Source organism: Eurosta solidaginis, chromosome 4, assembly GCF_040869045.1.
Source record: "Eurosta solidaginis isolate ZX-2024a chromosome 4, ASM4086904v1, whole genome shotgun sequence".
In the NCBI taxonomy this organism is placed as follows: domain Eukaryota; kingdom Metazoa; phylum Arthropoda; class Insecta; order Diptera; family Tephritidae; genus Eurosta; species Eurosta solidaginis.
In genome coordinates this window covers 192,156,121-192,183,057 of record NC_090322.1, presented here as the reverse complement: position 1 = coordinate 192,183,057, position 26,937 = coordinate 192,156,121, and the positions used below count along the sequence as shown (strand labels likewise).

The 26,937-nt window shown below is 38.7% G+C and overlaps 1 protein-coding gene across 1 annotated transcript; it reads left to right on the top strand.

Annotated features, from left to right (window-relative positions):
• On the top strand, positions 1–25,847 carry AOX1 (Aldehyde oxidase 1). The gene is given in 7 exon segments (XM_067784375.1): positions 1–314; positions 8,463–8,635; positions 8,729–9,472; positions 18,466–18,699; positions 18,774–20,711; positions 24,359–24,836; positions 25,549–25,847. Coding segments are annotated over 7 exon segments (3,789 nt in total). The 5' UTR covers positions 1–274; the 3' UTR covers positions 25,731–25,847.
• Positions 25,848–26,937: the final 1,090 nt, after the last annotated feature.

The following is a 26,937-nucleotide window of genomic DNA, read 5'->3' as shown; positions in this document are numbered from 1 at the left end:
ACAACACGAATGTTTATAATATTAGACCTATGATTAATAAATAAGTGTCCAAAACGTATGGTCAATTCAATGTGTTTTGCCTTGTCGTGTAGAGAGGACGTTTCTCATGACTTTTTAATTGTTTTGAGTAAAAATGCCACAACAACAACTACAAATAAAAGCAAATAAGATCAAAATACAAATACAAATACATCGCAATTAAAAGTGTAATAATTAACTGTCAGTTTACAAAAGACTTATTTTGTTAAAATTTATTATATTTATACTAAAAAAAATGGCAACAAGCTTCAAGATCAATGGTCGTGAATTTAATGGTAAGTGCGAAGAACGAAGCTAATTGTCATTCAAGATTTTTAAATTGTGAAATATAAATATTTAAAAAAAAATCGCTTGACGCCAAGACACCGGAGAGGAAGGGGGAACCCTCAATAATAATATTTGCCTGATAGCGAGTAGAGAATTGCGCTACGTGATTGTTGTTTAAGACACTGCGTTCCAGAATCAGCTGGGAGCTAGTGGAATTCCAACAGTCTTAGGGTTAACTCACCATAGTTTTGGCTTTGTGTTATAGGCAGAATATTTCGTCAACTCAACAGAACCTCTGTTAAATATTGATCTTGCAGATGTTGCCTTGGTACTCTTATATGATCTGTGTTTTGCTACCATGATTGCAGCTTTAATGTTTTCTTCCAATGTCGCATAATAAAGGCCGAAACCGCACGTGCTGATTCCAGAAACCTCGCTTCCAGATGTCAGCCATTATTACTTTATCAGAGCTAAGTCAAACGAGCCCTTCCAAAGAGTTAATTGAAGTCCGCTCGATGCTATTTTACTGCCGTGAAAGTATATTTGTAGATGAATAAGATTAATATTTTCACAAGCTGCTTGTACAGCATATCCTACATCTCCTTGTTCATTTAGAGGATGGAGCTATAACCCAGCTCATCTTACAATTTCACCAGACATGAGATTCATACTTTGAACTTTGGCATCGTAGAGAAATGCGACCTATTTGCTACCTCCTTCTTCTTCTTCAAGTAGCGCTAAGGAGACATCTCAAAGGTTTTGGGGAGTTTTAACGATATTGATGGTCCTTTTCCGGCCATTTGTACTTTACATTCCGGACAATAGCACCAGTATGATCCTATCCTGTCCATTCGGGGAACGATTTCATTCAGTTTCCTCCTTCGCTTGCTAAATAAAAAGGATTTGAAAAAACTACCTCTAGCCAAGGTGCACAACCTCTTGAATATTCCATTCGCCACTTCGAACAATGCGCTAGCGCCGTATGTTTGATGTTTGCAAAATCTACCTCTACACATTTTCAAGGTACCGATATTTTTTAACACCATCAATCACATGGCTCCCAAAACATTTTTAAATCTGGGAATAGGCACCGTGCAACAAGGCAGCGCCCATTGCTACTGTTACTTCACGCAACGACCTGGTATCGGTGAAGTTCGGTTCAACCACAAACAATATAGCCGCTGGTTGCACATTATTTAATGGCCACGGTCTGTATAATATCCTGAATTAGGTTAACAATTCTTGGTCACCAACTTTCGATCGCTCCTATGTCGCACTGACGACATAGCAGAAGTATTAATGAGAAGTTTTACTTGGATTTACAATCATTCATACGGTTTTCGATAAGGTCTACGAACCCAGTTAGTCATAATAATTTCAAAAATTATAATTTATTAAATTTTGATGAGCTCGAGCCAGTTTAAAAAATTGAAACACAGTTTAAATGTTTGTATTTCTAATTTTATTTGGTCGATATTTCGATCTCATTCTGAGATCATCTTCAGGAACCGTGGACAAAAACAACAATTAGTTAACATGTAAACAATTTTTCACCCTAAACATAATACCACTTACACAATTGAATATGTTTTACCGACTAACAAGTTGTACGAAAAAAGAAAACGTAGAAGTCAAATAAATATGAAAATATAAACAATTTAAAACACCGTAAGTATAAACAACAAGTAAGGAGGGTTAAGTTCGGGTGTAACCGAACATTAAATACTCAGTTGAGAGCTATGGTGACAACATAAGGGAAAATAACCATGTAGGAAAATGAACCGAGGGAAACCCTGGAATGTGTTTGTATGACATGTCTATCAAATGAAAGGCACTAAAGAGTATTTTATGAGGGAGTGGGCCATAGTTCTATAGGTGGACGCCATTTAGGGGTATCGCCATAAAGGTGGACCAGGGGTGACTCTAGAATGTGTTTGTACGATATGGGTATAAAATTAAAGGTATTAATGAGGGTTTTAAAATGGAGTGGTAGTAGTTGTATAGGTGGTCGCCTTTTCGAGATATCGTCATAAAGGTGGACCAGGGGTGACTCTAGAATGCTTTTGTACAATATGGGTATCAAAAGAAAGGTGTTAATGAGTATTTTAAAAGGGGGTGGGCCTTAGTTCTATAGGTGGACGCCTTTTCGAGGTATCGCAACTTAGACTTTGTTTGTACGATATGGGTATCAAATGAAAGGTGTTAATGAGTATTTTTAAAAGGGAGTGGGTCTTCGTTCTATAGGTGGTCGCTTTTTCGAGATATCGCCATAAAGGTGGACCAGAGGTGACTCTAGAATATGCTTGTACGATATGGGTATCAAATGAAAGGTGTTAATGAGTATTTTAAAAGGGCGTGGGGTTTAGTTCTATAGGTGGACGCCTTTTCGAGATATCGCCATAAAGGTGGACCAGGGGTGACCCTAGAATTTGTTTGTACGATATTAGTATCAAATTAAAGGTATTAATGAGAGTTTTAAAAGGGAGTGGTGGTAGTTGTATATGTGAAGGCGTTTTCCAGATATCGACCAAAATGTGGACCACGGTGACCCAGAACATCATCTGTTGGATACCGCTAATTTATTTATATATGTAAGACCTGCCAAGATTTCAAGGGTTTTTTATTTCGCACTGCAGAACTTTTTCATTTTCTTCTACTTAATATGGTAGGTGTCACAACCATTTTACAAAGTTTTTTCTAAAGTTATATTTCGCGTCAATAAACCAATCCAATTACCATGTTTCATCCCTTTTTTCGTATTTGGTATTGAATTATGGCATTTTTTTCATTTTTCGTAATTTTCGATATCGAAAAAGTGGGCGTGGTCATAGTCGGATTTCGTTCATTTTTTATACCAAGATAAAGTGACTTCAGATAAGTACGTGAACTAAGTTCAGTAAAGATATGTCGATTTTGGTCAAGTTTTCGTGTTAAGGGCCATGCGGAAGGACAGACGGACGACTGTGTATAAAAACTGGGCGTGGCTTCAACCGATTTCGCTCATTTTCACAGAGATCAGTTAACGTCATAAAATCTATGCCCCTACCAAATTTCAAAAGGATTGGTAAATTTTTGTTCGACTTATGGCATTAAAAGTATCCTAGACAAATTAAATGAAAAAGGGCGGAGCCACGCCCATTTTGAAATTTTCTTTTATTTTTGTATTTTGTTGCACCATATCATTACTGGAGTTGAATGTTGACATAATTTACTTATATACTGTAAAGATATTAAATTTTTTGTTAAAATTTTACTTTAAAAAAAATTTTTTTTTAAAAGTGGGCGTGGTCCTTCTCCGATTTTGCTAATTTTTATTAAGCCTACATACAGTAATAGGAGTAACGTTCCTGCCAAATTTCATCATGATATCTTCAACGACTGCCAAATTACAGCTTGCAAAACTTTTAAATTACCTTCTTTTAAATGTGGGCGGTGCCACGCCCATTGTCCAAAATTTTACTAATTTTCTATTCTGCGTCATATGTTCAACCCATCTACCAAGTTTCATCGCTTTATCTGGCTTTGGTAATGAATTATCGCAGTTTTTCGGTTTTTCGAAATTTTCGATATCAAAAAAGTGGGCGTGGTTATAGTCCGATATCGTTCATTTTAAATAGCGATCTGAGATGAGTGCTTAGGAATCTACATACCAAATTTCATCAAGATACCTCAAAATTTACTCAAGTTATTGTGTTAACGGACGGACGGACGGATGGACGGACATGGCTCAATCAAATTTTTTTTTTGATCCTGATGATTTTGATATATGGAAGTCTATATTTATCTCGATTCCTTTATACCTGTACAACCAACCGTTATCCAATCAAACTTAATATACTCTGTGAGCTCTGCTCAACTGAGTATAAAAATCTGCTAAAACAACAATACATAGAATGACGAACAAAAAGACATACCCTGCAAAAGTCGTTGGATCATGTGTTCCACTGGAGTACTTCCCATTATACTCCACTGTAATGCAGCAATGGACCAACTCATGTTTCTACACGAACATATTGTAAGCCGATCATTGCTCGTTTTTAACGATTGTGATCACTACACGATGTTTATTGAACTGTGGGTACTCCATGGATTACTCTGATGTAATGCGGAGCTGAAGTATATGGTCCAGTCCTAGGACATCGCAATGTTAATTGGACCATATTTTTTGTATGAATTGTGGTTAACTTTGGAGCACTCGTGCATGCATGCATGGAGTACTCGCGATTTCTGCAGGGTAATCATTTGCATTAACATACAAATGTACATATGTACATATATATTGGTCATCCGACTGCATTTGTTGTGTTGAGCTGCAATTCTAACTAGAACAGTGTTGTAGTCTTAAAACTAAGTCGCGGTAAACGCGCGCCAGCTGATCAGTGTCTATTTTATAATTCATTTTCGTGTTATTAGAGGTGTTCGTAATGTGCAGCATTTCTAAAGTATATCTTTTGCCGTAATTTTTCTCCTCGTGTAAAATGGATACATTATCGAACTCGGGATAATGCCCGGTATCCTTGCAATGTGATGACAATTCCGTCTTATTGTCCGAAAAACTGCTTCTTAATTTCACATTTCACCCGTGAGCGGAAATCCTTGTCTTGAGTTTCATTTTTGTTGTCCCCACATATACCTTATCGCATAAGTGGGACCCGTCACCATTACACGGAATCCTGTAAACTACATCAGACTTCTCTTGTTTGGGAATTCTATCCTTTGTATTGCTGTATTGAGTTTTCCTAGCGTGTGTTTATAAGTTGACGCGATCTGATATTTATCTCTGTCATAGAGCCTTGAAAATTTTATTCTTTCCGATATTCCTGGAACATGAACTACTGATTTGTATATTTTTCCCTCTCCTTTGGCTTTGTTGGTTCTCTCCTTATTTTTGGTAAAGTATGTTCGAAGTAATTGATTTACGGTTGTCATAGGGAAGTCATTCTTTGTCAAGGTTACTTTTATTTCGTCAATATTCTTTTCGTCAAAAATCGTGTCGTTAATCGCGAGAACTCTTCTAATGAAATTGCTTGCGGTGTTTATAATTGTTTTTTTTGTCATGTTTTGAATTAAAATTAATAAATCTTCCAGATGCCGTGGGCTTTTTATACCAGTCAATCAACAATTTGTTATTCTTTGTGATAATAAGAGTGTCTAAGTAGGGAAGCTTTCCATCTTTTTCCGTTTCTATTGTAAATTGAATTGATTTATTGAAGTTGTTAAGATCGTTGAGCATCTTGTAGACATCTTGTGTCCTAACAATCGCGAACAAGTCGTCAACGTACTTAGTTAGTAAGCGCGGTTTGTTGGCAGTTTCCATCATGAATTTGGATAGTAGTTCCTCCATGACTATATCCGCTACGACAGGTGATGCTGGTGATCCCATAGGCATTCCTGACCGTTGCTCATATATTTTTTCATTATATTTAAAGTAACGATTTTCCATTATGCAAAATTTAACTATGTTTAAAAACAGCTCTTGCGTTAACTTTGTATGCTTCTTTAATTCATTCCATTTTGAGGATATTATCTTTAATGCCAAGTCTACTAGAATGCTTGGGAATAAGGACACTACATCAAAAGACACTAGAATCTCATCATCATAGATATAGGTATTATTTATTTTTCGTTTGAATTCAATCGCATCTTTAACATTAAATTTAGACGATTTAGTTATATTTTCCAATATGCTAACAACATATTTGCATAATTCATACGACGGTGAGCTAATAGAGGAACAAATAGGTCGAAGTGGCGCCCCTTCTTTATGAATTTTATGGAAGCCGTAAATTCTAGGTGTGTTGGCAGTTTTGCTTAAAAGTCGTTGTTTTTCTATTTCATTGATAACACCGTTAGCAAACATTTTTTGAACTAACGCACTGTTCTTCTCTTGTAATTTACTAGTAGGGTCTCGTTTTAACACTCTATATGTTGAAATATTGTTAACAATCGTTTGCATTTTTCTATCATATTCGGCTTTTTCCAACGCTACCGTTACATTACCCTTATCTGCATTTAGAATCAGTATATCTTTATTCTTTTTCAGAAATGTTTTTGTGGAGAGTACCGTTTTGTTTATAAATGTATCCCTTACAGAAATTTTATTCCTATTAAGATGCTCATGTATAAGTTTAGTAAAATTACTTCTTCCTATTTCTTGTTTTTCTTTGTCTTCAATAGTGCGTATAACATTCTCCCCGTCTGCTATAAGTTGGAATAAAGGAAACTCTTTATCTTGAATTGGAAGGGCATATTTCGGACCCAGAGATAAGAGCCAACGAATGTCCGTGGGAAAATCTATAGATAAAATATTATGAAACCATTCTGGGACCACCCTAATATTTAAGTTTTCTCTTTGTCTACTTTTGAGATTTTCGTATTTCGTAATTTGATTGGTTTTAATCTGCGCCGTTTGTTTGGTCGCTAACAACTCCTCACTTTGCAAAAATTGAGTGGAATGTGTTGCTTCAAGAGATTGAGTTATCAGTGCTCTCAATATATTTACCTCTTTTTTGTTGTGTCTTAAAAATTCATGCTTGATGTTGATTAGAAGGTTGATGAGTTTGCTTTTCACATTATTTATAAATGTGGCCACCACTTTGGAATATTGTTTGGGTATTTTGTTGTTGCTGGTATTAGGAGTTAAGCCATCTCTTCTGCACCTTTCCAAAAATTTAGTTGATGTTGTTAGTCTTGTGACTTGTTTCGTGATATGTTGGTAGGGTTTTATGTATTTGTTGGTCTGGGCGTCATAGTTATGCTTTATTTTTTGTACACTCTGGTTGTACTGTTTTTCTCTCGGTGTGCTCTCCGTTTGAACATTTTAAAAATATTTTTATTTCCCTTCAAATATTATAATTTATTAAATTTTGATGAGCTCGAGGCAGTTTAAAAAATTTAAACACAGTTTAAATGTTTGTATATCTAATTTTATTTGGTCGATATTTCGATCTCATTCTGAGATCATCTTCAGGAACTGTGGACAAAAACAACAATTAGTTAACATGTAAACAATTTTTCACCCTAAACATAATACCACTTACACAATTGAATATGTTTTACCGACTAACAAGTTGAACGTAAAAGTCAAATATGAAAATATAAACAATTTAAATTTAGTTCATATTCCAGGAATATCGGAAAGAATAAAATTTTCAAAGCTCTATAACAGAGATAAATATCAGAGATCGCGTCAACTTATAAACACACGCTAAGAAAACTCTACAGCAATACAAAGGATAGAATTCCCAAACAAGAGAAGTCTGATGTAGTTTACAGGATTCCGTGTAATGGTGACGGGTCCCACTTATGGGATAAGGTATATGTGGGGACAACAAAAATTAAACTCAAGACAAGGATTTCCGCTCAAAGGTCAAATGTGAAATTAAGAAGCAGTTTTTCGGACAATAAGACGGCATTGTCATCACATTGCAAGGATACCGGGCATTATCCCGATTTCGATATCGTATCCATTTTACACGAGGAGAAAAATTACGGCAAAAGATATACTTTAGAGATGCTGCACATTACGAACACCTCTAATGACACGAAAATGAAATAAAATAGACACTGATCAGCTGGCGCGCGTTTACCGCGACTTAGTTTTAAGACAACAACACTGTTCTAGTTAGAATTGCAGCTCAACACAACAAATGCAGTCGGATGACCAATATATATGTACATATGTACATTTGTATGTTAATGCAAATGATTATGTCTTTTTGTTCGTCATTCTATGTTTTGTTGTTTTTGCAGATTTTTGTTTATACTAACGGTGTTTTAAATTTCATATTTATTTGAATTCTATTTGAATTCTACGCTTTCTTTTTTCGTACAACTTGTTAGTCGGTAAAACATATTCAATTGTGTAAGTGGTATTATGTTTAGGGTTTGAAAATTGTTTACATGTTAACTAATTGTTGTTTTTGTCCACAGTTCCTGAAGATGATCTCAGAATGAGATCGAAATATCGACCAAATAAAATTAGAAATACAAACATTTAAACTGTGTTTCAATTTTTTAAACTGTCTCGAGCTCATCAAAATTTAATAAATTATAATATTTGAAGGCAAATAAAAATATTTTTAAATAATTTCAAAAACTTTAATATTATTATTTAAACACATAAGCTCTAACTCATTAGCTAAACATTTCCACAGTAAATTTATCCAACATGCCAGCGGATATAACACTTAACACCTTCATTCGTGAGCATGCTGGCCTCCCAGGCACCAAATTTATGTGTCAAGAGGGTGGTTGCGGTGTATGCGTTTGTGTGGTCACCGGCAAGCATCCAGTCACTGGTGTTGAACAAACTTGGGCGGTCAATTCTGTAAGTTTTAATTTCACCATATTTCCAAATTTAAACCAATTAAATTAAAATTATGCAAATTCATTATATTCACTTAAATACTTTCTTATCTAGTGTTTGACGTTATTAAACACCCGCATCGATTGGGAGATAACAACAACAGAAGGTATTGGAAATAAGCGTGACGGTTATCATCCGATACAAAAACGTTTATCGAAAATGAATGGCACACAATGTGGTTACTGTTCACCTGGTTTTGTTATGAATATGTATGGTTTGTTAAAATCCAAAAATGGCAAAGTCACCATGGCAGAGGTGGAAAATTCATTTGGTGGTAATATATGCCGTTGCACCGGTTATCGTCCCATATTGGATGCCATGAAATCTTTTGCAGTCGACAGTAATATTGAAGTGCCGGAAGAATGTCGTGACATTGAAGATTTGCATAGTAAAATATGTCCAAAAAGTGGTAACTCCTGTAATGGTGCTTGTCATGCTACCACAAAGCGCGCGCCTTTGAAATATATCGATGGAAGTCAATGGTTTTGGCCCACGACATTAACGGATGTCTTTGCCGCCATCGAACAAGCAAAGAGCCAAAAGTATATGTTGGTAGCTGGTAATACAGCTCATGGCGTATATCGACGTGATCGTTCTATTCGAACATTTATCGATATTAATGGTGTGGCTGAATTGACTCAACACAATATTGCACCGCAGTACTTAACCCTTGGGGGTAATTTAAGTTTAACCGAAACAATGTCGATTTTGGAAGAAGCAGTCAACAAAAAAGGCTTCGAATATTGTCAACAAGTTTGGCAGCATTTTGATTTGATAGCAAATGTTCCAGTTCGTAATGTGAGTATTTACTTATAAGTTAATTATATTTAAGACCTAATTATGTAAGACACCGGCTATTATTATTGCCAGTGAATGAAATGAGCAAAGGTGCTTATAACTCATTGCGCCACGCCGCGGTTTATATAATAAGCCCTCAATATATTGTTACGAATATTAGCAAAACTAAGGAGTGCTGCCATCTCTAAGCCGATGCTAAGCAGTGACGTGAATTCACATCCATAGATCAATCATTATCTATCTACATAAACGAAACAATAATTGCGTCTACACATATGTACCATGTACGTATACGAGCAGCGGAGAGTCAATGCACAAACACATGCATATATCTGAGATACTCCTATAAGTATGCAATGAGAAAAACTATAAAATTGTGCAATTGTAGTTACAGCTGAGAAGTTTGAGAGCTGCTGGACTAGTAGATTCTGGAAGCGCCTAGAAGATGTATAAAATTGTGCAATTGTAGTTACAGCTGAGAAGTTTGAGAGCTGCTGGACTAGTAGATTCTGGAAGCGCCTAGAAGATGCGAAGGTTGAAATCAAAGAGTATAAAAGGCGACAATTGTAGAGGCGCTGGAATTCAGTTTGATGTGAGTTGTCAAGCAGTTTCGATTAAGACGATATCTAGCGAGCAATAGCAGTATTATTTTGAAAGTCAGTTCATTTAAGCTATCAGTTTGGTTATTAAGCCAGCTAGTTGCAAAGTATAAGTGTTATTGTGAAGTACTTTAATAAAGACCATTATTCAATATTGGAGTTATTTATTCAACAGTTTAGTGATTCGAACGTTAGAAGAAAAGGCAAATAAGAGGATTTGCAAGCAAATTCGTTACAATTGGTGTAAGAAAAGGAATTGTTGAATAAATTCCAGAGGGCAACAAGGACATGGCAAAGTTCAGTGAATTGAAGATCCAGCAACTGAAGAAGGAGTTGGAGAGCCGTGGATTGAATACAACCGGCATTAAACTCGAACTTCAGGCACGACTACGAGAGGCAATGGAATTAGAAGGAATTGACGTGGAAGAGTATGACTTTCATCTTGAAGGCGAGGAAACAACAAAAATGGAAGAGACAGTTACGCAGACAGTTACGAGCACAGACTTGAACATGATTTTGGCTGCAATATCTGCTCAAATATCGACAGTGGCTTCTCAACTGGAATCGCAAAAGACAGATATAACATCTCAACTAGAAGAACAGAAAACGTATATGTCATCACAGATGGAATCGCAGGAGAACCGTATAACATCCAAGATGGAAACCCAATTGGAAGAACAGAAAACACACATGGCGTCACAAATTGCAGAACAATTAAAAGAACAAGAGGCACGCATAACATTACAGCTCGAAGCACAAGAAGAGCGTATCTCAACAAAGCTGGAGGCACAGGAAACAAAATTCTCATCGCAGCTGGAAGCTGTTAGTGAACGACAAAATAAAGTGGAGGCCGAGATGGATGCTTTGAAAGATCGGATTCAGGAGTTACAATTGAACCGTCCAATCACTTCAACGTCTACTCTGAAGGTAAAATCCCCAACGTTTGATGGTTCTGTTCCATTCCAGATATTTAAGGTCCAATTTGAGAAGACGTCGGCAGCGAACAACTGGAATGCTGAAGATAAAGTTGCAGCTCTGTTCGTGGCATTGAAAGGGCCAGCAGCCGAAATCCTACAGACGATTCCCTAAGGAGAGCGGAACAACTGTGAAGCATTGATGGCCGCTGTCGAGAGACGTTATGGAAGCGAGCATATGAAACAGATATTCCAAATTGAGTTGCAAAACCGTCACCAAAGAGCTAATGAGACTTTGCAGGAGTTTGCCTCGGATGTTGAAAGGTTGGCTCATCTCGCAAATGCGGACGCACCCGTGGAATACACCGAGAGGGTAAACATCCAGAGTTTTATAAATGGCATACGGGACGTGGAAACGAAGCGAGCTACATACGCAAACCCAAAGCTGACATTTGCTGAAACGGTATCACATGCATTGACCCAGGAAACGGCCTCACTATTGAGTAAACCAGCATACAAAGCTCATCGTGTGGAAGTGGAAAGACCAGATTGGGTAGACACAATTTTGGAAGCACTGAAGGGATCACAACAGAAAAATGCCGGAGTTATTAAATGTTTCAAGTGCGGCAACCCAGGTCATATTGCACGACATTGCAGCAGCGGTCCCAATAGCTCCAACAAATTGTGGGTTGTCGAAGCAGCAAATAAATCAGCACTGAACATACTTGTAGGAAAAACCCTGGCTATGACAAAACAAGATGGACGTATTCCGGTAAGAGTACTCAAAGGGTTCAAGTCACCATTCAATTTGACCAAAGGAGCTATTTTGGGAAAATGCCAAGAGGCCGAAGTAGTTATTAACTGTGAACAGCTCCAGGAACACGTTTCATCTAGTAATACTGATCTTTCAAACGACATCACGGCATGGACACAAGGGCTAGAGGAAGCCTATCAGAGTAAGGCAAAACAACTGCTCCTAAAGTACGCGAACATATTTGACCAGGATGGTTCCAAACCAGGCCGCACCAACGTTGTGAAACATCAAATTGACACTGGAGATGCGAGGCCGATCCGTCAAGCTCCACGTAGTGTTCTACTGGCAAAGCGGGAAGTTGTGAGTCAAATCATACAAGAAATGAGCGACATCGGCGTCAACGAACCATCAGCTAGTCCATGGAGCTCACCGGTAGTACTTGTAAAGAAGAAGGATGGAAAAATGAAGTTTTGCGTGGACTACCGGAAATTGAATGACGTTACGAAAAAGGATAGCTACCCATTTCCAAGAATTGACGACACTCAGGACTCGCTCTCTGGTACGAAATGGTTTTCCACACTGGACTTGAAAAGCGGGTACTGGCAAGTGGAGGTGAAGGAGGATGACAAAGAGAAAACAGCCTTCAGCGTCGGAGATGGTCTTTGGCAATTTACAGTAATGCACCAGCTACTTTCGAGAGACTCATAGATCAGGTATTGAAAGGACTACATTGGAAAACATGATTGATGTACCTGGACGACATCTTCGTATTGGGAAAGAACTTTGATGAACATCTTAAAAACTTAGATGAAGTTTTCCAGAGAATAGCTGGCGCTGGTCTGAAGTTAAGTCCCAAAAAATGTGCGCTGTTTAAAAAGGAAGTAAATTATTTGGGTCACAAGGTAACGACAGAAGGTATCCGTACAGCGAATGAAAAGACAGAGGCAGTAAAGGATTGGCCAAGACCACAGGATCTGCATGAATTGAGAAGTTTCCTTGGGCTGTGCACATATTACCGCCGATTTGTACCAAATTTTGCCAGCGTAGCCCATAGTCTCCACGAGCTAACAAGGAAAAATAAAGCTTTTGAATGGAAGAAGGAGCAAGAAGTAGCTTTCCAAAAATTGAAAGAGCGTTTGTGCGTAGCCCATAGTCTCCACGAGCTAACAAGGAAAAATAAAGCTTTTGAATGGAAGAATGCCATGCAAGGGCTCGAACGAAACGAAAGACCAAACAGGGATGAGATGTCAGCAGAGAGTCCCATTGCGAAGTCATATTGGGCACAGTGGAACAGTTTAGAATTGATATCCGGTTGCCTTCATCGAGTATGGGAGAGTGAGGATGGTAAATGCAAGAAGAAACTGATAGTTGTTCCCAGAAAGAGGATTCCTGACGTGCTCAGCGAGCTGCATAATGGTCCAAGCGGAGGTCATCTTGGAATCACGAAGACGCTCGAGAAGATTAAACAGAGATTCTATTGGGTTGGTTGCCGTCAGTCGGTCACTGAGTTGATTGCGAACTGCGAGGTTTGCAGCAGAGCGAAAGGGCCCAGAACCCGAAGTCATGGCCAGATTAAGCAATATAACTCAGGTGCGCCATTTGAAAGGATCGCTATGGATGTCGCCGGTCCATTTCCTACTAGCAACGGCGGAAACAAATATGTACTGGTAGTTATGGATTATTTCAGCAAATGGCCAGAGGTATACCCAATCCCAAATCAAGAAGCGGAAACGGTAGCAGAAGTGGTTAAAAACGAATGGGTTTCAAGGTATGGTGTACCAATGGAGTTACATTCTGACCAAGGCAGGAATTTTGAATCAGCTGTGTTCCAAGAAATGTGTAAATCTTTGGGCATTCGAAAAACACGGACAACTGCCTTGCATCCTCAGTCCGGTGGTATGGTGGAACGTTTCAATAGAACCTTGGAGGAGCACTTAAGGAAAGTAATAGACAAGTACCATAAAGAGAGGGATACCCGCATACCATTATTCTTGATGGCTTACCGATCGGTAGTGCATGAGACAAAGGGCCAAACTCCCGCAAAGGTAATTTTTGGCAATGACCTTAGACTGCCAGCTGATTTGAAGTTTGGGATAGATGCCAATGCGGAGAGAAATGTCAAGAAAACCACTAGTGATTTGGAAGAAGAGCTAAGAGAAATACATGATCTGATAAGGCAAAGAACAAAGATTATGAGTGACAAGATGAAAGCCAGATACGATAAAGCAATTAATTCAGAAGGTTTTCAGGAAGGAGATTTGGTGCTGTTTTACAACCCACAACGTAAAAAAGGTTTGTCCCCGAAATTGCAGTGTAATTGGGAAGGCCCATACAAAGTTGTAAAACGGATCAACGATGTAGTGTAATGCATACAAACCATCGGTAAACCACGAACGAAAATGAAAGTGGTCCATTTGGAAAGGCTGGCAACGTTTAGATCGGGAGATTTGTCTAATCGGGACGATCAGACTTAGGTGGAGGGCAGTGTTACGAATATTAGCAAAACTAAGGAGTGCTGCCATCGCTAAGCCGATGCTAAGCAGTGGCGTGAATTCACATCCATAGATCAATCATTATCTATCTACATAAACGAAACAATAATTGCGTCTACACATATGTACCATGTACGTATACGAGCAGCGGAGAGTCAATGCACAAACACATGCATATATCTGAGATACTCCTATAAGTATGCAATGAGAAAAACTATAAAATTGTACAATTGTAGTTACAGCTGAGAAGTTTGAGGGCTGCTGGACTAGTAGATTCAGGAAGCGCCTAGAAGATGTATAAAATTGTGCAATTGTAGTTACAGCTGAGAAGTTTGAGAGCTGCTGGACTAGTAGATTCTGGAAGCGCCTAGAAGATGCGAAGGTTGAAATCAAAGAGTATAAAAGGCGACAATTGTAGAGGCGCTGGAATTCAGTTTGATTTGAGTTGTCAAGCAGTTTCGATTAAGACGATATCTAGCGAGCAATAGCAGTATTATTTTTAAAGTCAGTTCATTTAAGCTATCAGTTTGGTTATTAAGCCAGATAGTTGCAAAGTATAAGTGTTATTGTGAAGTACTTTAATAAAGGCCATTTTTCCATTATTCAATATTGGAGTTATTTATTCAACAGTTTAGTGATTCGAACGTTAGAAGAAAAGGCAAGTAAGAGGATTTGCAAGCAAATTCGTTACAATATTTATAAATTACCTCATCTAGCAGACCCGGCAGACGTTGTTCTTCTCTAGCTTTGGCCTATCTGCATAACTTTTAAAAATTTGTTTACCTCTTACTCTCCCTTCCCCTCTCTCCCCACTTTCCCTTATCTTTTTATTCACTCTTCCCTCTGCCTTTCTCTTTATCTGCGACTCTCCCTCTCCTTCCTTTCGCTCATTTCTTTTCCGCTCTATCTATACCCATCTCTCTATCTTCGTCTAACTCCATCTCTTTCTGCTTCCCTCTTTTCTTTTCTCTGTAATGCTTCTTACTCTTCCCCATGCCTTGTTCCTATTCGCAGTCACAGCTGGTCCCTGCTCCATTTCTCAAAAAAAAAGTGTCGTAAATACTTATTTAGGCAAAAAGCTACCTACATACCAAATTTCAGACAAATCAAACTGTGCATAGAATTTGTTTGAATAGATATCGGTCCCTGGTCCACTCCCCGGAAAGAAACTTCGCGGGAACGCTATCCTATCTTTGAAGTTGGAGCAAACTGCACACGGTGTGCAACCTTGATTGAAAACGTTTAAATAGTTTGGGAGTCCATCGCGGACAAACACGACACGAAATTTATATTTATTAAGATAATAACAATCGAACAGTGTCGAGAAAATTTAGAAAACGTAATCAAAAAATCTTAGTACGAATCCGAACTTTTAAGCGGAATTTTAAGTAAGTAAGACATTGTTATTTTAAAATCCGAAAATAAAAACAACTAAGAAAGGCTAAGTTCGGGTGTAACCGAATATTACATACTTAGCTGAGAACTTAGCTGCGTTGGTTTCGTAGGGTTTCGTAGATGGTTTATAAGTGGTTTTTAATTCCATATCACATACGTTTGGGAATTATCGACCAAATTATAGATCAAGGGTAACGTTTTTGGAACGATTTTCCTTCATCCATTGTCAAATAAGGGAAAATCACCATGTATGGAAATGAACCTAGGGTAACCCTGGAATGTGTTTGTATGACATGGGTATCAAATTAAAGGTATTAAAGAGTATTTTAAAAGGAAGTGGGCCCTTAGTTCTAGAGGTGGAAGCCTTTTCGAGATATCGCCATAAAAGTGGACCAGGGGTGACTCTAGAATGTGTTCGTACGATATGGGTATCAAATTTAAGTTATTAATGAGGTTTTTAAAATAGAGTGGCCCTTATATGTATATGTGAAGGCGTTTTCGAGATATCGACCAAAATGTGGACCAGGGTGACCCAGAACATCATCTGTCGGGTACCGCTAATTTATTTATATATGTATTCCTGCGAACAATATTCCTGCCATGATTCCAAGAGCTTTTGATTTCACCCTGCAGAACCATTTGATTTTCTTCTACTTAATATGGTAGGTGTCACACCCATTTTACAAAGTTTTTTCTAAAGTTATATTTTGCGTCAAAAAACCAATCCAATCGCCATGTTCCATCCCGTTTTTCGTATTCGGTATAGAATTATGGAACTTTTTTCATTTTTCGAAATTTTCGATATCGAAAAACTGTGCGGGGTCAGTGTCGGATTTCGCCCATTTTTAATACCACGGTAAGGCGAGTTCAGATAAGTATGTGAACTAAGTTTAGTAAAGATATAACGATTTTTGCTCAAATTATCGTGTTAACGGCCGAGCGGAAGGACAGACGGTCTACTGAGTATAAAAACTGGGCGTGGCTTCAACTGATTTCGCCCATTTTCAGAGAAAATAGTTAACGTCATAGAAGCTATGCCCTTACCAAATTTCACAAGTATTGGTAAATTTTTGTTCGAGTTATGGCTTTGAAAATATGCTATACAAAATAAATTAAAAAGGGCGGAGACACGCCCATTTTTAAATTTTCTTTTATTTTTGTATTTTGTTGCACCATACCATTACTCGAGTTGAATGTTGACATAATTAACTTATATACTGCAAAGATATTCAATTTTTTTTTTTATTTGACTTAAAATTTTTTTTTTTAGAACACATATGTGACCCGGTCTATGAAAAGGTGGCTTATGGATCAAAAAATAAATTGCTAGAAACAGCTGTTAACAGCTGTTCTTTTTTTAGTCATAAGCCACCTTTTCATAGACCGGGTCACATATAGTAATGGGAGTAACGTTCCTGCCAAATTTCATTATGATATCTTCAACGACTGCCAAATTCCAGCTTGCAAAACTTTTAAATTACCTTCTTTTAAAAGTGGGTGGTGCCACTCCCATTGTCACAAATTTTACTAATTTTCTATTCTGTATCATAAGGTCAACCCAGCTACCAAGTTTCATCGCTTTATTCGTCTTTGGTAAGGAATTATTGCACTTTTTCGCTTTTTCGAAATTTTCGATATCGAAAGAGTGGGCGTGTTTATAGTCCGATTTCGTTCATCTTAAATAGCGATCTGAGATGAGTGACCAGGAACTTACATATCAAATTTGATTACGATACCTTAAAATTTACTCAAGTTATCGTGTTTACGGACGGACGAACGGACTGACATGGCTAAATGAGTTTCTTTTTTCACCAAGATCATTTTGATATATAGAAGTCTATATCTAACTCGATTAGTTTATGCCGTTACGGAGTACCGTTATGCGAACAAAATTAGTATACTCTGTGAGCTCTGCTCAGCAGAGTATAAAAATGTATGTGCACTTATTGCGTTTTGATATGGGACTCCTCAAATAGACTTTCAATGGCATATCTACCTGATAAGTCGGTCATGCGTTATAAACAAAATACTGCAAATAAAATGTATGTATTTCACTCAATTAGTCAGCAAATATTATTATTCGAAATGAAGTTTTTCCCGCAAAAGTGCAATTTAAACATTTCGCCGGCAAAGTGCGAATCCGCGTAACAGCACCTTCTAAAGTTGTGCTAGCTTAGCTATCAAGGAATTTCAAGAAAGATTTACCTGTTGTGAAATCTTTTGTCCTAGTACGTCGCGTATGCAAGTGCGCACCACAATGCGTGGGGAAAAGGCTATACACATGATAGATCCGAGTCTCTATCTCGTTACATACTGCAAAGCAATTTGCAGATAGCTAACATCGGTTGTGTCCCTAAACAGCAATGTTTTTGATATTACATTGACTTCTGAATGTGATTTTTCAAGGTATTATGATATCAAATGAATCGTAAACTTCATTCGTCGCATTCGTGCGCTTCCCAGAAATTTTTGAAGTATTTTTAATTTTTCGGGCCCCATAAAATCGGGTACCCCAGGCAACTGCCTATTCTGCCTACTTGTTAATCCGGCCCGGCCGAAGAGTAATCACACCTACTGGATGGGGCGAAACACTGCTACAAGAAGAAGAAGACGCTTGCGTAGACCCTTTGAAATTGTTCAGCCATAGCCAATACAAGGCTATTAATTATTAACCAAACCAAAAGGTTTGTGCAGAAAGACATACAGGGCATAACAGAATAAAGAACAATTTCCTCATGGAGTCCATCAATATGGCGCCTTTTGTATTAATTGGTCTCGGTCTCTAGCCGAGTGACATTCAACCAAAACCAGCTAATGTTTCTCTATTTTATTCTTTTAGATGGGCACCCTAGCAGGAAACCTTATGATGAAATATTACCGCAAAGATTTTCCTTCAGACATTTTTATTATTTTCGAGGCCTTAAATGCGCAAGTGGTGATACTAGAAACTCCCACCGTCCAAAAGACTATCACAATTGCAGAGTTCTTACGTACGCCAATGAGTGGCAAAGTCATCAAATCTTTTATAATTTCACCGTACGTACGTGACAAATACATCTTTCATTCGTACAAGGTAAGGGCTCATTATTAGCTTTTGAGAGCTTCCTAAAATCTTTTTTACTTACTTCTTTTCCACTGCGAACACAGATTATGATAAGAGCACAAAACGCGCACGCCTACGTCAACGCTGCTTTTCTGCTAAAAATAGAGCGACCACGGCTAATAGTGCGTGAGGCGCGTATTTGCTTTGGTGGCATAAATCCCGATTTCGTGCATGCCCGAGCAATTGAAGAAGAAATTGTAAGCCACCAGCTGTACGATACAAAAGTGCATGCGAAAATTTTTGCACGAGCTAAATATGAATTGATACCCGATGCCATACTACCCGACGCATCGCCAGAATATCGGCAAAGGTTAGCCTGTGGTTTGCTTTATAAAACAATTTTGAAACATGCCCCCATCAATGTTGTGCCCGAAAAGTTACGCAGCGGTGCAGACATACTCAAACGACCAATATCGTCGGGTAAGCAAATATACGAAAGCATGCACAAGGAAATGCCCATTCATCAGCCCATTGAAAAAGTGGAAGGTAAAATGCAAACTGCTGGCGAGGCCACCTACACCAACGACGTGCCAATACAACCGAAACAGCTATGGGCAGCTTATGTTACCGCAAAGAAAGTCGGCGTAAGTGTAATTAATATTGACGCTACAGAGGCTTTGCGATTGCCGGGTGTTGCAGCGCTCTACACGCTCAAAGATATACCTGGAAAAAATTTGGTATCTATCGATATTGCAATGTTCTTTACAGAAACCGAAGAATTTCTGCCGAGTGGTGCTATTAAATATTTCAATCAACCAATTGCTGTTATTGTGGCTGAGTCGAATGCATTGGCCAATGAAGCAGCAGAACTCGTGAAAGTCTCATACTTGCAAGAAAAAGTTGAAATCTTTCCAACACTGCACGATGTCCTAAATAGCGCGTCGGCCGCAAATCGTATTGATGACAATGTTAAGTCGCTAATTAAAGAATTGAAAATAGAGGAAAAATACGATGTGCATGGTGCAGGAAATTTAGATTTGGGTTTACAGTATCATTACTTTCTGGAACCACATGCTACTGTCGTCATACCGTTCGAAGGTGGTTTAGAGATATATTCGGCGACACAATGGATTGATTATGTGCAGCGTGTAATCACGAATTTGTTGAATTTGAAAAATAATGAGGTGCAAGTTAAAGTACGTCGTTTAGGTGGCGGCTATGGTGGTAAGGTGTCCCGCCCCATATTAGGCGCTTGTGCCGCTGCATTGGCTGCCTACAAACTCAATCGTCCTGTACGTTTTGTGCAAACCATTGAAACTATGATGCATACGCTTGGTAAACGTTGGGCTTTCCATACCGATTATGATTTTTATGTTAAGAATACAGGAAAAATAGTTGCACTTCGTAACGCATTTTACGAAGATGCCGGTTATTCACCCAATGAATCCCCAGTCGGGCATACCGTTTTTCTTGGTAAAAATTGTTATGATTTCAGTGATAATTACAAGCTCGACGGTTATATTGTACTAACTGATTCAGCAACAAATACGCCATGCCGTGCTCCCGGCTCTGTGGAAGGCATTGCCATGATTGAAAATATTCTCGAGCATATTTCTTTTGAAACGGGACTGGATCCCGTAGTTGTGCGTAGCGCTAACTTGATTGCTGGCCACAAAATGACTGAGATGTTAGCATATTTTGTGGAGTCAACCGATTACAAAGCGCGTAAGTAGGCTGTTAAAAAATTCAACGAACTCAATCGCTGGCGTAAAAAGGGTCTTGGCATTGCTATTATGGAATATCCAATTGGTTACTTTGGTAATTATCCAGCTACTATGGCTATTTATCAAGTCGATGGTACGGTAATGATTTCGCATGGTGGCATCGAAATGGGCCAGGGCATGAATACTAAAATTGCTCAATTGGTATCACATGAGTTGGGCATACCGGTGGATATGATACGATTTGAAAATAGTAATACATTCAATGGAGCAAATAGCATGGTAACTGGTGGATCGATTGGTAGTGAGTCGCTTTGCTACGTAAGTATCGGGACCAGGTATAAGGGAGATTATTGTAGATTAGGTTAGGTAAGGTTGAACTGGCTGGTCCGTGAGGACCTCACATAGACTGAGTGAAGCCATAGTGTTTAAAAGCTGAAAAACTCTATGAGAAACTAGAACATGCTTTCTATGGCCTATACTACTTGCTGCTTCTAGTTCTGCAAGCTGTGCCACTCCTAAAAGCTAGATTCTTATCCTTGCCAGCGCAGGGAACGAGCACAGACGTACTCGATCGTTTCATCGTCCAACCCGCACTTTCCACATCTGCTATCAATGGCAAGGCCTAATTAAAGGGCATATGACGCTAGAAGGCAGATTCCAAACAAAATACCAGACATGAGCATACAGCTCCCCCATTTCAACGATAAGCGTAACTTTCTCAGTCTAATGTGCAGGTCACATTATCTTCGACACTTGCAAACCAGCGCTTGGTTCCACGTCTTTCGTGCTTGGTCGATCATGTGCAGTTTTTAACCTTCTCTTAATCTCGCCCAATCAGATTGGAGCGTCTACGGTACAAACTTTCTCGTTTCTATATATTCCCATATGCTCAGGAGCCCAATACAGATGTTTATTTCTCCCTATCCCTCCCACTTTTAATACTTTTATGCCAACCTTTCACCTCTATCGGGGCTAGAAGAGACCCATCGAAGCACAGGTAGGAAACTAGGTAGTCTTTCTGTCCGGAGTTAAGTGTATTTATTATTATTATTTTTTTTTTGTCCTTTTCTGTCCTTTCGACAGAGTAGAATTTGGAACTATTTTCGAACGATTTTCCGGTTCCGATTTTATACCTTGTCAATTTTCGTTTGGATGCAAGCTGGCTGTAGTGTAGTGGCACCTTCAGTGTCGTTTTTTGCTGTTAAAATAAAAGTTGGCGTTGACTTGCCATGGGACTTAAATTAAGGTCTTTTATGTTTAACCTCCCAGTTTACTGTATGTCCAAGCTTCTTATACATTAAATAATTTCTGGGGCTTTTCATTCCAGGTTAGAAAAGAATTAGTAATCCATCAAACGGATAATCCTTTCTACCACCTACGTAGGAGGGTGGAGGGGTACCTGTGATTTGACCGAGCCTTTCCACGAGCATTTGTAAGTCTGGCTCCATCGCGAGCATTTGAAGAAAGTATGTTCAGCATCGTCTTCTTTGCATTGCCGTAAGCGGGTTTAGGATCTTTGGTCTGTTTTATTGTGTGCAGGTATACCTCACCAAAACTGCTGGTGCTCCATGCTTCAGTATCATTAGGTTCGTCATCCATCTGCTTCGTTGTTCATTTTCCCATGCCTTCTCGGTCGCATGTAGAATTTGAGCACAATATGTTAATCGCGAGCTGACGTAGCTGACAACCTTCGTTGATGTTACATTTACAGAGAAGGTTTCAAAGCTATTTCCTAGTGGTATATGCGTTTTTATATGGATTGTCCGCTTTGTTTTCTACCCAGTCTGACCACTCATTTTCATATATTATGACCAGGTTGAGCTTTATGCGCCCTTCTTCTCTGTTACGGGCTGTAATTACTGCGGCATTGTCGGCTGTGTATCCAACTAAGAATGAATCCTCCGGCATTTCAAAATTCACAATTTAATCGTAACTGACGTTACACAGGTCAGGACCAAGAATTTATCCCTGTACTGCTCCGCATGTGAATTTAATGGTCCGCGGACCTGTCAAGTTTGGTACATAAGGATGCAATCAGTTACATAGCTTCTATATAAGCGCTGCAGGTAGCATGGGACATGGAAACGCTGCTCTAAGGTGGTCAGCATGTCTGCCCCCCAACTCGCGCTGTTGAAGCATCTCATTTGGATTTAGCATTAACTCGATGTGCTTTTTCTACGCTTGTAATGATGTCTTCAATGACTCCCTTAATGCATATTTCGACCCTGAAGCCAAGTTGCCTCGATGATGGTCCTCAAGCTTGTTCTACGGCGTCTGCGATACGTGATTTTGGGGGTTTTTCTAAAAGTTTTCCAGCTGTGTCGAGCATACATAACGACCATGGGTGATGCTGATGGCGAGTTCGGGTTCTTCTTGCCTTTACCAATCAACACAAGCTGCTGAGTTTTCCATGTTTCGGCGAACAGTCCGGCCTTAAGGCATGCGTTATACATATCCTCTGACTTGTTTTGCCGTAGGCTGGGCTGTCAATCCAGTGTTGCCTCAGCACTTTAATTTCCCAGTTATTCATAATTTCTTCTATGTGTACTTTGATGAACCCACATAAAGTATTTGCATCATATAGTGCTGAGTATCAGACTATTTGGCAAGGTGGTGTGGCTTTTAATTATCTCTATGTCATTCTTGCTTGGAAACCCATCCTAATAGAACCTTGGTTTTGGCTCACAGATCGTATTGAATTTCAATGCATTCATCGACTAGCTTATAAGCGTTTGTGTAAGATCACAAGGCAGTCCTGTAGTCTGATATTATGTAGATCCGCCTCGATGCACCTTTTCGCAGGCATTCTTTACAGCAACCTTCTCTGGCTTGTATTTCAGCTTTTGGCTAGCATCCCATAGGTACCGATTTCTTTTCCAGCACCGTTTTATAGTGATTAAATTTTGATATATCCATGTCCCAAGACTCTTAGTCATAGTCGGTGTACGGACTTATTTCCCAGAGTCTTTCTTTCAAAATGCCCATCAAAAATCCGTAAGATTATACAATTCATCTAGGACTTACAAAAAAAGGTAGAGTTCCGGGAAGCTGGACCACCCACTCACATGTATTTCAAATTTGGTCGTCCAGCTAGACCACCTTCCCCCCCTCCTCTTATAAGTACTAGGTCAAACAAAAAATGTATTTGAGGAAATTACGTGCTCCAAGATAGCTGACGTAAATTTTAGGGAACTATTGAGCACATATATAGCACATAATTCCCCACATGTCCAATTTTAATTCTGCTGTGTGGGGTTATAGCCACCGCTTATCTCGAAGCACATAAATAGCACATAATTCCCACGTATATATTTAGACGGTTAAGACGGTTAAGCGCCAATTAAGTAAGTAATATATTTTTTGGTTGACCTACTGCTTATGAGAGGTAGGGGTCCCCCACTTAAAATTTTTTAAAAGAAGCAGTTAAATGTTCTCAAAAAAACATTTTATTACAAATCTTTATAAAAAAGCCTGACCCGTGCGCACCTTGCGCAACCAATATAAAAGTCTCTTATCAAATATCAACAGAAATAAGCGGTTCTATTAACTTACAGCTTGCGCTGCCATCTAGCGTATAATAACAACTACCGTCTATCAAATAAAACTTACATTTTGCGCTGCCATCTAGCGTACAATAGGAACTGCCGGTAATGCTGTGCAAATATTCACAATATTGCCATACTACAAATAGATTTCTTTGTGTGCTCACAATCGTTTATTTTAAACAAATTATTTTAATAAAATATAGTTAAGCAAAAGCACTACGACCAAAATTGCCCAAAGCTCGCTAAGAGCCCGAATCTCCATCTTTACAACCAAAACTTTATTTATATATTTGGATTCCCAATAAGAGCGAAAAAGGAACACGTACATAAAAACAGCAATTAGAAATAATGTATAAGATGATGTGCTGCCACGTAAACTTTATTTTACCGTCTGACCTAATACTTCTCATCATTTAATAGGCTCTACAAAACTGTTGTATTATAATCAATGAACGACTTAAGCCAGTACGAGAATCCTTGAAAAATCCAACTTGGGTTGAAGTAGTACAAGCTGCTCACAACCAAAACATCAGTTTAATATCGAGTGATCAAGTAAAGCAAAGCGACTTGAACCCATATACGATTTGTGCTCTCGGCCTTGTTGAGACCGAAGTTGATGTATTGACTGGTAATTATCAACTTAGTCGTGTCGATATACTCGAGGATGTTGGTGAGAGCTTAAATCCAAATGTGGATATCGGTCAAATTGAGGGAGCATTTATGATGGGTATGGGATATTGGACCTCAGAGGAAATAGTGGTTGATAGAACAAGCGGAGAAGTGATGACGAATCGTACATGGAACTATAAACCACCTGGTGTAAAGGATATACCAATCGATTTTCGTATTGAAATGATGCCACGCAGTTCGAATACGGGTGGTTTTATGCGCTCCAAAGGTATATTTGAAATATTTAGTATTTTTCTGGTTTTTTTTCTTTTCAAGTTATTCAGGCCTGTTCTGGATTCCGATTCCGATCAATTTTTTCGGAATCGAAATGGATTGGTGTTCTCAATTTCGATTCCGACCAAAAATTATCGGTTTGAAAAGTATTGCCTCTGAGCAGTCGGAATGAAAATTAATTGGCAGATTATACACAAATGTTGCGATATTTGTCTTTCAAATAATTTTTTTTAAATTCTTCATTTTATTTGGAAGAGTTGTGTGTATTTTTTGTTTAAATTTGAGTTAAATTGGCATAATAAATCTTTCTTTAAAAACTTCTATCAAGAAATCTATTAGGCAAAGAAATCGATGCTGATCGAAATGAAGTCGACCTGTTCTGAATTCCGATCCAGCGCATTTTTACGATTCGCACGCACAATAGCACGTATTCTTGCGTCTGCGCATCAAAAACCATATCTGCAGGCATTTTTTAATTAAAATAAAATTTTATGATACTTAAACAAAAACACATAAACAAAAACAGCTGATTAAACTGGTTTCCGAATCGGAATGAAAACGATTCGAAATCGAATTCGAATCGATTTTTTACAATCGGAATTGAGAACACCAAATAGAAACCGAGTCGAAATCAATGTCGTTTTACTTTTCATTCCGAGTCGGAATTCAGAACAGGCCTGATTATAAATTTTTTTTGAAAATTTCAGCTAGTGGTGAGCCCGCAATCTGTTTGGCTATAGCTATTGGTTTTGCCCTTGAAGAAGCTTTGCAATCGGCTCGCAGTGATGCCGGCGTGCCAAAGAAATGGATTCCATTATGCGCTCCGATGACACCCGAACGTGTGCTGTTAAATTCGGGCACCGATTACAATATGGTTCAGCTAAAATAAGTAAAAAATATATGTGATTCCAATTTTATTTTATGTACCTAATCTAAATATATTTGTATGTGCATATGTCTTTAGGAAAAAATTTCAAAAACCTACTAAAATAAATTTAACTAGCTCACAAAAGTCTCGTGTTCGTTGTAAGATCTTGAGTCGCATATTGTTTCTATATCGTCTAATATCACATTTCATTAAAGCGGAGCATATTCGACGAATCGAAGACCTAGCTGAACGTACGACGTTTTTGTGAGAATTTAGAATTACGGTTAAGATCTGAGGTTAGTCAACCATTTTGAACATCCACGTCAATGGCACTATGCTACCGACTGTCTTACATCCCAAAATCTTGGGTGTGACATTCGATCAGGGTCTACATTTTGGTGAGCACGCTGCCGCAATTGCACCTACAATCCAGAGCCGGGATCAAATCTCTTGATACTTGGGGAAAAGATAAAGAAAAGGTCATTACCACTTACAAAGCAATTGGCCAGCCGATTGCATGCTACGCGTCCCCGATATGGTCGCCAAGCCTAAAGACTACTCACTGGAGAAGCTACAGGCCTGTCAAAATACTGCCCTCAGAACCGCCACGTTTTGTCTTCTTATGTCCCCAGAACACCACCTACATAATGAGGCGAGAATACTCCCCATCAGGAGAGAAATGAAATGCTAACGAAACAGTTCCTGTTGAATACCCAGAAACCTTGGCATCGCAACAGACATCCGATTGATGAGCCAACACCGCCCAGGGGCTTAAGGAGTCATCTCCGCAAGCTTTATGAGGAAATATGGTACCTGAGAATACAGCCGCATGAAGCCAAAAAACACAAGCAGGTCCTCAGTGAACTCCACAAACAGGTGACCTCTATGTCAGGAATTTCCCGGTGAATCGTGTACTCAAAGAACAATACCCTAAACTTGCAGAAGAGGAACGCACACTTCCTAGAGAAATGCGAGTCACTCTAGCTCTACTTCGATCTGGATACTGTAACAGGTTAAACTCTTACCTATCCAGAATCAACCCCGGCATACAAAGCATATGTCCTGCTTGTAACGTCACCCCACGTGACACCAACAATCTCTTCCATTGTCCACCCCTGTTGAAACAGCAAGTTTCCTTGGACTCCCGTTAGAGGATATTAATGACAAATCGGTCACACCTATTAGATGGAGCGAAGCACTGCTACAACAACAACAACAATCGCTTACT